The 12,865-nt window shown below is 39.7% G+C and overlaps 1 protein-coding gene and 1 pseudogene across 1 annotated transcript; both read left to right on the top strand.

Moving 5' to 3' along the window:
* The first annotated feature begins 2,184 nt into the window (after positions 1–2,184).
* On the top strand, positions 2,185–4,538 carry LOC122551317 (annotated as a pseudogene).
* A 5,210-nt stretch (positions 4,539–9,748) lies between these two features.
* LOC122551316 (gamma-crystallin S-1-like) lies at positions 9,749–12,523 on the top strand. Its single transcript, XM_043693023.1, has 3 exons — positions 9,749–9,858; positions 9,940–10,182; positions 12,171–12,523. The coding sequence occupies exons 1-3, from the start codon at positions 9,850–9,852 to the stop codon at positions 12,444–12,446; spliced, it is 528 nt and encodes a 175-aa protein (XP_043548958.1). The 5' UTR covers positions 9,749–9,849; the 3' UTR covers positions 12,447–12,523.
* Positions 12,524–12,865: the final 342 nt, after the last annotated feature.

Here is a 12,865-nt window from a genome sequence, read left to right as displayed (position 1 = left end):
TACCTCATCATGCCTCATTTTAATGGGGATCGCTATTCTCCCGGTATCAAGAAAAATTGGATGGTGCAAGTTCCCAACATGAAAGTCAGAGCAGGCACTTGTTGGTTGCAGCTCACCAGCATCTTCTTCAGGTTTCTATTTTGGTCAGCTTTCCCCAACACCTCAGGGCACGGATCATGGGCAGTGACCATTTACACCCTCCATTCACTAAGGTTGGAGTCAGGTAATCATGACATGTTTCACACTCACCGAGAATGGAGGTCAGGTGGCGTACTGTGCAATTTGTAGCTCATAGCTACATTGCAATGCTGTGCCATGCAATGCTCTGTGTGCAGGAACATGCAACCATTGAGGTGTATCTCAGGGCTTTTAGTTTGCTTTCTTAGCACTCACTCACTTTGCAATTACTAGGATGCTCACAGCACCTCTGGCATGTCTTGCCTTACCTTTTGGCACATTCCAGTTTTAATCGGATCTTACCTGTAGCTCACAGTAGTTCTGTCTTGCTTTGTTGTGTAGCACAGACAGAAAGTCAAACAACTTGTCACATTTGTCAGCTCCAACCAATCAAAAGGGGCAGACATATCACTGTACAACACAGTGTTGTGTTAGTGTCACACCCACAGCATGTGCCAAAAAACACAGTCCGATCTCAAAGTCTCAGGGGAGTAGTCCTTATTCCTGTCAAGGAGTCTCTGGTCAGTTAAGGGTACAGCCACAGTCAATCAAGGGCCTTTGCTGATCTCAGTCCAAGGGATTGGTTACATTCAGTCACATGTTTAGTGTGACCTGTGGGGATCTGAGGATCTGTGACCTTACAATCTGGGAAGTGGGTCTCACTCAGTCTTGCACATCAGGTTCAACCAGTCTGGGGATTAGGAATAGATCAGTTAGTGGGCTGCACAGAAATCATTCAGGGGTTCATCTGTCATCTAAGTGCACAGTCGGTACCCCTTTTGACTTCCAAATCAAAAGTTTCCAATGTTTAATTTGATTGGCTATCTTGTAAGATATGAATTGGATATTATGCAGGCTGGTTGCAAGGTTAATGACACATTTACCAAAAGCAGTAATTCCCTGCTGCCTAGCTAAATCCCTGCCTCATTCCCAGGCAGAAATGTAAAAGATACAGCAAGGTGCTCCCAATGCTGAGGTGCAGCTCGTCAGAATTCTCATCTGATTCTGCAATGACTCTCAGCGTAGGCCCTTGGTTCAGACCCCTATAAAATCCCACCCCTCAATAACACTGCAACTCAACTCATTTACATTCAGCGTCCTATCTTAACAAACACAGCAAACAAACTAGACATTGAGAACTCTTGACATGGAAGTCAGAACAGGCACACAGCTGGTTATGATGAGCCTCCATGTTGCTGAGCACCTAACACATTTCAGGTCAGGATCCTAACCACACACATGCCTTCTCTATAGACAATAGCATCTGACATATTCCAGCTTCCAACAATCATCACGACACTTCTCCAATCCAGTTGCAGCTTATGTATTGCAGACCTGTATTGCCGCGTGCACTGACAATTAACATTGAGAGGCTGCTGCATGGAAACGTTGCATGCAGGGACAGGTTCCCAGCTCCCAGACTGGAGCAGGCAGCATCTTAGGGCCGATCATTGGACCAAGTGGCCATGTTGGAAAGTGGGTGGAGCCTGGTCTACAGCATCATCATAGAGTGAGCCACTATCTGTCAGTGGACAGCAAATCATCCATCACCAGTACAGTCCCCATACAGAGCAGGAGTGTGTCCGTTGTCATTTGTTCATTTGGGGCACTCACGGCCAAGGGTTCTGTCTGACTGCCAACTGGGGAATGGAGCACTGTCTATTCTATAGACCCCCATCTGCTCTCAGGGGAATTATGCTGGGAGACTCTCCTTGTCTATCATAGAGCTCAGTTGCATTGGACATTGAATGCCAGGCAGAATCTGATTGACATGGTTCCAGTTGAGAGGTGATGCTTTGATGGACTGAATGGCCGACACCTGTTCTGATATTCCAATGGTATTCTTTAGGTTCTCTATCAGGTCTAATATTGTAATAATGCAATTGCTGAAACGATTGTCAGATACTGATTTACAGTCACAGTTGTCCAAAGAGCATTCAAACCAGACTACCAGAGATACACTGGATTTCATCCTTAGTTTCTCCCGAAAGCCCAAACCCACTCCACCAGAGTACAAGGGAAATGAGGAGCAAGCAAATTCAAAAAACTCCACGACACATCATTATCTTTGAGGTATGTATTTGTAACTCATGTGAGGTGTTTTGTTTCTTTTATTGCTGAGTTTTACTCTTCAATCATTGGAATAACAAAAGTATAGTCCATTGCAGCATTTCTGTTCAGCTTATAAATACCAAGCTGTGTGGGACAGTGAGGGATTCAGTTACAAAGCTAACTGTGAGCTCAAAATGGGAAAGGCAAGATGACTTTTTTCAGTTTTTGTGTTGTATAATCAAGCATTTCAATTTTAAATCATTCATTAAATATCTACATTTCATAAATGAGTGACTAAAATTGATGTTTCTTTCCCACAGATCATCTTTTACGAGGACAGGAACTTCCAGGGGCGGCACTATGAGTGCACAGTGACTGTGCCGACCTGTCCCCTTACTTCAGCCACTGTAACTCCATCCGTGTTGAGAGTGACTGGTGGGTGCTGTATGAGAGACCCAATTACATGGGATACCAGTATGTTCTGACCAGGGGAGAGTATCCTGACTACCAGCGCTGGATGGGATTCAATGACTGTGTCAGGTCATGTCGCTCCTACCCACAGGTAAGTTATAATTCTGCAATTGTTGAATCTTGTGACAATAATATACATGAAAAATAGTCAATAACATCAAGAAAAAGCAGGGATGTGTTTTCTTCATTAGGCCATATTACTACACCTATATATAATTAATAATTGGGTGGTTTATATGTTCAGCACTAATAATGCACAAAGAATTAAGCATTATCGTCAGCTTTTGGGACTGTGGTAGCTTCCTGTCATTAGTACCAGCATATTTTCTCTGATTATTTGTCCTTAGTGTTATAAATAGTGAAGATATACAGGTAGGTTTTCTGTAATACCACCAAGACGAAAGGTAGGTAGCTCTCCACCATCTTTTCAATGACGATTTGGGTTTGGCAATAACTGCCAGCCTTGCCAACAAGTTCACATCCCATACCTTTAATGGAATCATTGACATAATCGGGAAAGAGGTGAACACTAGGAACTGAGCCTTGACCTCCACTTGAGAACTGAAGGATGGTTAGCAAGCAAACATTTTTAAGCTTCGAGATGTGACAGCAACCAATAGCCTTTAGCAAAGGGAAGATGCCATTGAGGCTACCAATGAAATATGAAAATTGTGAAATTCTTGCACGGTCACATGAGTTTTGTTTAATGGAAGCAATTCAGGATGTCTACTCAGACAACCATAGCTTCAGTTTTTGCCTGTCTAGATCTACAAAAAATGTTAAAGTTTCCCAGTGAGGTACTCAACCAGATTCAATATTGTAATGAGGGTACAGAAACTCAAAGGTTATCCACTGAGTCTGTTTTAATATCTAGCTTCTTATGGTGATGGATGAGAGGAATCTTTAAGAGAATCCCTTTTGCGGGGGGAGGATGGTTCTTTTGAACTTGACTCTCATTGGGGGTGTATACACCGATCCATCAATCGCAGGAATAAAAATAACTACAATTTAATTCTGTTCAGCAACTAAAATTGATTAATTTTATTTAAGTTTGTGCAAATACTTTACCATTTACAATATAATAGTAGTAACAGCAATGGTCCCAAAACAGATCCTTGCGGAACACTGCAAGGATGGTTCTTTTGAACTTGACTCTCATTGGAGGTGTATACACCGATCCATCAATCGCAGGAATAAAAATAAATACAATTTAATTCTGTTCAGCAACTAAAATTGATTAATTTTATTTAAGTTTGTGCAAATACTTTACCATTTACAATATAATAGTAGTACACTGCATGGTACATAAATTAAATTGGAACAGTTGAATTGGGCACTGCTATTTATTTTTCTGCTTTAGCTTTATTTATCTATACAAATCTGATTAATTATTTAATATCAAATTCCACCCTTTTCTGTAAATAAATATATGGACACTAAATATATATTAACAACTTCATCACAAACATGATCTTATTTCTATTCCAGTACCGAGGAGGCTCCTACAGAATGAGGATTTACGAGAGGCCTGACTTTGGAGGACAGATGATGGAATTCATGGATGACTGTCCATCTGTCTATGATCGTTTCCGTTACCGTGACATCCACTCCTGCCATGTGATGGATGGTTACTGGATCTTCTATGAACATCCCAACTACAGAGGGCGACAGTACTTCATGAGACCTGGTGAATACAGGAGATACAGTGACTTGGGAGGCTACAGCTCAACTATCGGATCTTTCAGGCGCATGAGGGATTTCTAGGTGGTTGAAGATAATAATAAAATTCTTTTGCTGTAAAATTCTGAAATATAATAAATTGCATTTTTGTTGATGCATTTTGATATCTTTGTTCATTTTCAAATCTCTTGGAAACAATAGTTGGGGTACAGAGTATGTCTCATGAACAATATTTTAGCCAGAGATAATGACGTAATGAATATCATTAAAGTGAACAATGAAATAACTTCTGTTCATAAGACAGGTAGTTTGAAATATCAACTGAGCTGATTCATAGTAAATAATGGAAAACAGCTCCTAGCAATTTTCAACACAACCGTTGCACGTTTAAAAAAAAAATTCAGTAGTTAGTTATAGTGCAAAGCTCCACATAACATACTGTATTGATTTAAATAAATAGAAAATCAGAATCACTATAGGTCAGACTAGTATCTAAATTTGATGTTCACCTCTTGTTCTTTCAGCTTTCCCCATATTATTTTTGATCATGAGAAGATTAGTTGATAACCCTTCTCCACCTTGCCCTGTCAGTGATCCATTCTTCTTTCAATCCCACTGCATTTACACCTTTCAAGCCACAACCTTCCATCAAAGCTTTAACCTTCCTCTTCTCCTTATTTCTTGAAGTCCTATCTTCATATGTCTTCTCTCTCCAAATCCGACGACCACAACATTTCATTCTCTTCTCGGCTACTTTCTTCGATGCTGTCACAATCTTCACTGTCTCCCCAATATATTGGTTCCTGCTTTTGTCCGTCCTTGTCATCCCTCACATCCACCTCAGTATCCACCTCTTATTACTGTGCAATCATTGTTCCTCTCTTCTTGATGTTTCTGCCTTATCTAACAATGCTGGTCTCACGTTTTCTAGTTCTTTCTTTTCAGCAGTACTTTCCAACTACATCATTCTCCTCAGTACTTTTTTCCAATTATTGCATCCACTAAACTAATCCATTGCTTAATTTCCATTCCCATACTTTTATCTGATGCCATTACTGATGCCAGAAACTTGAAGCCAAATTTGGTTTTCAACATTTTAACAAAACATCTGGACTGCATCAAGTATGGATTTTACAAATAAATTTTGATTTCATTTGTCATGATATTGAAGCTCAATTGTTTGATTTCTTTTCTGACAGAACAGTTTGGTAATTACCGTTTTTCAGGGAGTTTAGTAAAATGATACAGACTTACTTTAGAGAATCAGAATCTCACTTTTACACAAAATGGAATAATTAAGCAGCCAAGCATTTGCTGTGATTGATTTGATTTATGATTCTTTTTGTTTGGATCACCATTCTAGATTATCAGTGCATCTGTCAGTGGCAATCGGGACATTTCTTTAAGTGCAGTCCCAGACAGTCTGAATGCCCTGGAGAATGAGCAGGTTAGGGGTCTCACCTATATTGGAATTACCCACCTAACTGGTAATCCAATGCATCTGAGAACAATCCAGGAAAATCACCCTTAATTATGTCCTCCATATGGATCTTGTATGAGAAGATTATTTGTTACTATGTACTGACATTGCAAATGGGAATTTCATATTTCAACATTCCTTTAAAAAAAAGGAAGTACTCTTCTAATTTCCCTTCATGTACTTTAGCTGATGATCTTTAAAGACCTCCACTTCACTATAATGGACATGTTTTCTTTTATCTACCTTAGAAGATCTTTAAGAGATGTTCTTTTATCTTCTCTGCTCCAAACAAAATAGTCCCAGGTTCTTTTGTCACTCTTCATATCGAAAACCTCACAGGCATCCCATAATGTTAAACTTCACATTTTCCATAGTTTTGATACATTTTTTAAAATAAGACAGACAAAAGTGAACACAACTTTCTGTCTGCAAACCATCCATACAATGAGTATTCCAGGCTTACCTCTTTGTTTCCATACTTTGAGCTTAGATTTATAATACCTGGAATATCGCACCATCCTTTAAACATTTGTTGACCTGATACATTCCTGCTGCTGTTCTCCTTTGAAAGCTTGAGAGGAGACAACTGCTTCTATTTTGTGGTAGTAATGACAGTGAAACTGTGAGTAACTTCTTGGGCCTGCACAGTTAAAAGCAGAAATCCAGAAGGTGCTGCAAGTGATGCTCTGCCTCCTCAGCATCTGTGTTGGTGATATCACCAAGAATGCAGCCAAGTAGGAATATTGATCTGATGAGAACGTTGACTCTGACAGTATTTGTTTAATAGTAAAAATAAGTTACATTTTGTGTCATGAGGAGTAATTGGTCATTTAATGTCATACTATATTGAAAATGACTGCTAAAACAGTCACTGGCCCTGGATGAATACTTATTAATTGTCAAATTTCTGCATTACATTTGAATACTCACATATCTTTAAAATGATATACTTCTTTAAAATTGTTTATAATATTTTAGCTTCTGCCTTAATCCCATCAATAAGTCTGAATCATTCATTTTCCTGTCTGTGAGCAGTTAAATTAAAAGTGAAGATATTCTGTGGTTTTTACTTTCTGATTTGCTGTCTGTGAGAATACTTCAAAATGACTGTTGGGTAGCTTTCTTCGAGCTCAGCAGTGAGTGAGATTGCTTTCTTGCTGGCAGTGATTGGAATCACTAATTTAAACTTTATAATGAACTACTACCATGACTGACATACCACATATTGAATGAGATTCCAAATTTCAGTGTCTATACAATTTACCTGGAACAACAAATAACTGTTTTTGGAAGCATTACTTAAACGTAGAGAGAGTTGACTATTGGTTTGGAAGTACAAATAAAGTGACAAAGAACTGACTTTGTTGGTATAAGCTTTGCTTGTAAATCTGAAGGTTCCAATTTAAGTTCTTTGGAGTAGAAATGGAGATTCTGAATGAAAGTGATAAATAAATGATCTTAAAAGAATGGTCCCATCATTTTTTTTTATTATTCTCCCTCCCAAAATATTTTATCCCAGATATTTATGTATTCAATTTTATAAAACATACATTAGAATGTTGAAAATTTGGTTCACGTGGAAATTGTTGGTATGCTTTTCTCAGGTTGAAAGATAGATTAAAAGTCAGACTCTGAAATTGAACTTTCAAATGGGATGCTAGTTAACTAATCTAGTTAGACAGAAACTACCTGACAGTGGCAAATATCTGTCAATCAGTTGTAAGGTGGTTCCTTTGAATAGGATTTAATTTTTGTAGCAGGGAGCAAAACTAGAATTGCATCTTGGGGGAGTGTGTCATTAGTGATCTATAAAAGTAAACATTTAAACATTGCACAGGGTAAAATGACACATGGAGAGGAAATGATACCTGATTGCAAGAGAAGTTGATACACATTGACATTTCTGTTAAGGTTTTCTTAAGTGAAAATTTAGATTAAGAGTGATACTCAGAAATGAAACCTTAGAACTGCAATCTAGTTATCTAGTTAGACAGGAAATGCCTGGCAGTTTCAGGTAGTTCTTAAGGACCATTTCTCGAGTTGTCTCCAGTTTGGAAGGTTCAGTTCCACTTCGGCTATTGAACTTACTCGCACCAGTCCATTGTTCCTTCACTGGAATGGTTGCACTTTTGCTCTCATCCTTGGTACAGGACTTTACTGCAGCTCCTTATATTCCACACCCTTACTCCATAAGAGACAGACTCTTCTGGTTCACCTGATTCCGACCAAAGTGTCCAGAGCAGTTGTAAGCATAAAGGATACATAAAGGATTTTTGAGGGGCTTGACAGAGTAAATGCTGAGAGGAAGTTTCCCCTCATCAGAGAATCTAGGACCAGAGAGTGAAGTCTCATAATAAAGGGGTGTCAATGTAAGACTGAGAATTCTTTCTTTCAGAGGGTGTGTCTTTGGAACTCTTTGCGACAGAAAGCTGTGGGGGTAGAGTCCTTGTGTATATTTAAGACTGAGATAGATTCGTGATCATTAGGAAAATTAAAGGCTATGGGGAAACACAAGGAAGTTGGTGTGAGGAATGTCAGGTCAACCATAACCTTATTGAATGGTAGATCAGGCTTGAGAGACTGAACAGACCACTCCCTTTCCTAGTTCTGATGATCTTACTGTCTATATGGAGTGTTTCGCAGGATGAGGTGTCCATAACTTGAGGGCATAGGTTTAAGGTAAGATGGGAAAAATTTAAAAAGAGATCTATGGGACAATCTTTTCACACAGAGGGTGGTGCGTATTTGGAATGAGCTGCCAGAGGAAGTGGTGGAGGCTGGTAAAATTATAGCATTTAAAAGGCATCTGGATGAATATATGAATAGGAAGGGTTCAGAAGAATATGGGCCAAATGGTTGGCAAATGGGACTAGATTAATTTAGGATATCTTGTGGGCGTGGACGTGTTGGACCAAAAGGTCTGTTTCCATTCTGTATATCTCCATGACTCTATAATTGCAGTTTTACCTGGAGGGACATGATGGGTGTGGGATGGTGGGAAAGGAGAAATCATACCACAAGATTTACATTTGCGGTTCTTGCACAGAAGAGTGTTATGGCAGTGAAACAAGATGTTGGGCCTGATAGAGGAATGGGCCAGGGTGCTTTGAAGGAAATTGGCCTCACAGAAAGAAGGGAAGATGTATTTGCTGGTGGCATCACACTGGTAGAAATAACGGAGACTGTTTGGTCAAATGGGAAGGTTGGTAGGATGGAAGAGAAGGGCATTGGAGATGGGTATCAATTTCAGACTATGGAGCTAGGAAAGTGCATGGCACTCAGACTTACAGCAGTTTGGTAACAAGGGAGGGATAAAAAAATGACAATTAATTTGGATACATGGATTGTAAAGGCATCAAGGGACATAGGGAGAAATCACAAATATGGCATTGAGATAGATGATCAGCCATGATCATAGTGAACATTGGGCCAGGCTTGATGGACCGAACAGCCTAATATTGCTTCGAGCTGCTTTTTTGTTCCAATGTATCCTGCAAAACGCTTTGAGCACTTCTCCATAAAACTCTGACACTTTCTGAATTTACACATTAAACATTTCTAATATAGCTACATAACACTGATTTTCTACCATGTATCATGGAACCAGGTATTAATGGATAGTTTAGTCCCCATTTTAGTCAGTTCAGCAGGGGGTGACGCTGTCACGTTGCAAGCACAACTGTTTCAGAATTGTGACTGTTCCGAAGGTTCAGCAGAACCAGGGCACAGAAAGCAGGGAATGATCTCGTTCACTGTTCTTCTTTGTAAAGTAACAATGAAATTATGTGTCGGCAAAGAGAGAGAATCAATGGCACCTCATTTGTCTTTGAAGTTGTTCTCTTTACATTGTGTGTGCTGTGTGTTTTGTTGCACTTTTGCTGAATTTCAGTTCTGATTCATTAGAATGGCAAATGTACCGCAGCATATAAATATCAACTGGCTCCCCTGGGCTACAATCAGTCAGTTCCTCAGCTAACTGTGGGCTCAAAATGGGAAAGGTAAGAACTATTGCATTATTATCCATTGTTTGCTACTTTCTACTTTCACAGTTTATTAATTGAGCATATACCTTCCCACAGATCATCTTTTACGAGGACAGGAACTTCCAGGGGCGGCACTATGAGTGCAGCAGTGACTGTGCCGACCTGTCCCCTTACTTCAGCCACTGTAACTCCATCCGTGTTGACAGTGACTGGTGGGTGCTGTATGAGAAACCCAATTACATGGGATACCAGTATGTTCTGACAAGGGGAGAGTATCCTGACTACCAGCGCTGGATGGGATTCAACGACTGTGTCAGGTCATGTCACTCCTACCCACAGGTAAGTTAATATTTATTGATGAAAATTTATTGTCAGTTTTGTCAGCATCAAACAGTTTTAACAGTCCCCATCATTTGTTGAATTGGGTGTTCTTAACTAGAAGGAGAAAGTGAGGACTGCAGATGCTAGAAATCAGATTCGAGAGTGTGGTGCTGGAAAGGCACAGCAGATCAGGCAAGCATCTGAGGAGCAGGAGAATTAACATTTTGGGCATAAGCCCTTCATCAGGATTCCTGACGAAGAGCTTATGCCGGAAACGTCGATTCTCCTGCTCCTCAGATACTGCCTGACCTGCTGTGCTTTTCCAGCACCACACTCTCGGTTCTTATCAAATTGACTTCTATGCTTATTACAGTACTGAGATTGTTAACACATTGTGAAAACATCTGTATAATTCAATTGCCTGTGTTTCTATTGTGACCTTGTCTTACTCAGCGTCATGTATTCAGAGATTTACAATTGTTGAAATACTTCAAAATAGCTTTATTTGTAAATTGGAGGCTTAACTCTTGTAACTTTGGTTTGGACTCTTTAGCAGCTGGAGGTGTGATATTTGTTAAGTGGTATGTGTACTTGTTGAATGGAGTTTTGTGGAAACAGAGTGTCACATCAGTTGGAAATAGTAATTGATCTGCTTCACATGCAGGGAGGGGATACCTGTGTGAATGTCCTTCTTAACATCAAGGTGTCTCCAGCATGAGCAGAAGAACATTTGGCTCCTTAGTATTACCTCCCATGGCATTATGGATCTAAGTCCACACCCTGAAAAAACCCAATCATTCGATAGGACAATTTAATCGTACATTTGGATCAAATATCCAGAAGAAAGGATTGAATTGCATTGCATTGCATTGTTGGATTTCATTGTTATAATTTATACATTCATCTGCTGATAAGTGGATGGCTTAATTAGAATCTGTTAACACATGTTATCAGTGCTCCTAACTTCATATATATTAAATGCTGTTTACAGGCTAGAAATTGGCCATTTAACCCAAATGTTCTGTTTATGCTGCTAAGGAGCCTTACTCCTGAACTTCGTCATCAACCAACATCAATATATCTTTTTGTTCCAGTCTCCCTCATGCATTTATCTAACATCTTCTTCGATGCATCCATGCTATACACCTCAGTGATTCCTTAAGGCAATGATTTCCACATTCTAACCACCCTCTCGGTAAAGGTGATAATGCAGAATTCATTGTTGAGTCTGCTAGTGGCTGGTTAATTCAATTGTCTCAATGGCTAGTACAGGGTTCAGTTTTTAATCCAAGTGACATAAATTTGGGTCTCCTCCTCACCCTGCTCCTAAGAACTGGAAGGCAATGGCAAACTATCACTGACAGCTGCCTTTGGGCAGAACTCAATGAATGAATCTTATATTTGTGGTCCGTAGCTTTGTGGTTATGTTTTACATCCCCTTATGTGAATTCTGAAGGATCACTTTCACAATAAGAAATATGTCTAACCACATAGAACTTAAGGAAATAACTTAATACAGATCCTCTAAAGTTAGCTAAAAAACAATTAAAAAGATTTGCATGCTCAGCTGCTCCTTGGTTGAAAGGATTTGGATCTGAATCTCTTGCTTCCAGAACTTGTTATCTTTGCAATATCGGAGCTGACTATATATTTGAAGAAAATTGTAATCGGCAGCACGGTGGCTCAGTGGTTAGCACTGCTGCCTCACAGCACCAGGGTCCCAGGTTCAATTCCAGCTTCAGGCAATTGTTGTGTGGAGTTGGCACATTCTCCTTGTGTCTGCGTGGGTTTCCTCCTGGTGCTCTGGTTTTCTCCCACAGTCCAAAGATGTGCAGGTTAGGTGGATTGGCCATGCTAAATTGTCCATAGTGTTAGGTGCATTAGTCAGAGGGAAATGGGTCTGGGTGGGTTACTCTTCGGAGGGTCGATGTGGACTTGTTGGGCTGAAGGGCCTGTTTCCACACTGTAGGGAATCTAACCTCATCTTGATCCTCTGTCTATTGCAGTACCAGGGAGGCTCCTACAGAATGAGGATTTATGAGAGGCCTGACTTTGGAGGACAGATGATGGAATTCATGGATGACTGTCCATCTGTCTACGATCGTTTCCGTTACCGTGACATCCACTCCTGCCATGTGATGGACGGTTACTGGACCTTCTATGAACATCCCAACTACAGAGGGCGCCAGTACTTCATGAGACCCGGTGAATATAGGAGATACAGTGACTGGGGAGGCTACAGCTCAACTGTAGGATCTTTCAGGCGCATGAGGGATTTCTAGATTGTTGTTAAAATATTTTATTTTCTTTGTTTAAATCACTTCTGAACCTAAATAAAATAGCTTCAATTTGATCATTAGCAATTGAATGGACTTTGACACTTAAATTACAAGACTAATGGACATCTCTTATTTTACAATTGACTTCAATGAATTATTATCTACAAACCAACTAACTATAAAATGCTCTAATTTTACAAAAGATAGTGTAGACCAGTTTAATTTATGATGTTTACTCTTAAAAGAAGTTGAAAGTTCCAATTCCACATCACTGGTGTGGCTGACAGGAAAAGTAGAATAAAGTTCACACATGCCTTGGTTGAAAGGTCAATGTTGTAATGGTAAAAATGAAAATCCACAAAAAACAAGTGATACTATGCTAGCCAGACAATCCTTAGAAGCTAGAGATTAGGAAAAGATCA

The sequence above is a fragment of the Chiloscyllium plagiosum genome, chromosome 7 (assembly GCF_004010195.1).
Source record: "Chiloscyllium plagiosum isolate BGI_BamShark_2017 chromosome 7, ASM401019v2, whole genome shotgun sequence".
NCBI classification, from domain to species: domain Eukaryota; kingdom Metazoa; phylum Chordata; class Chondrichthyes; order Orectolobiformes; family Hemiscylliidae; genus Chiloscyllium; species Chiloscyllium plagiosum.
The sequence above is the reverse complement of the archived record's forward strand: the minus strand, read 5'-3'. Positions and strand labels throughout refer to the sequence as shown.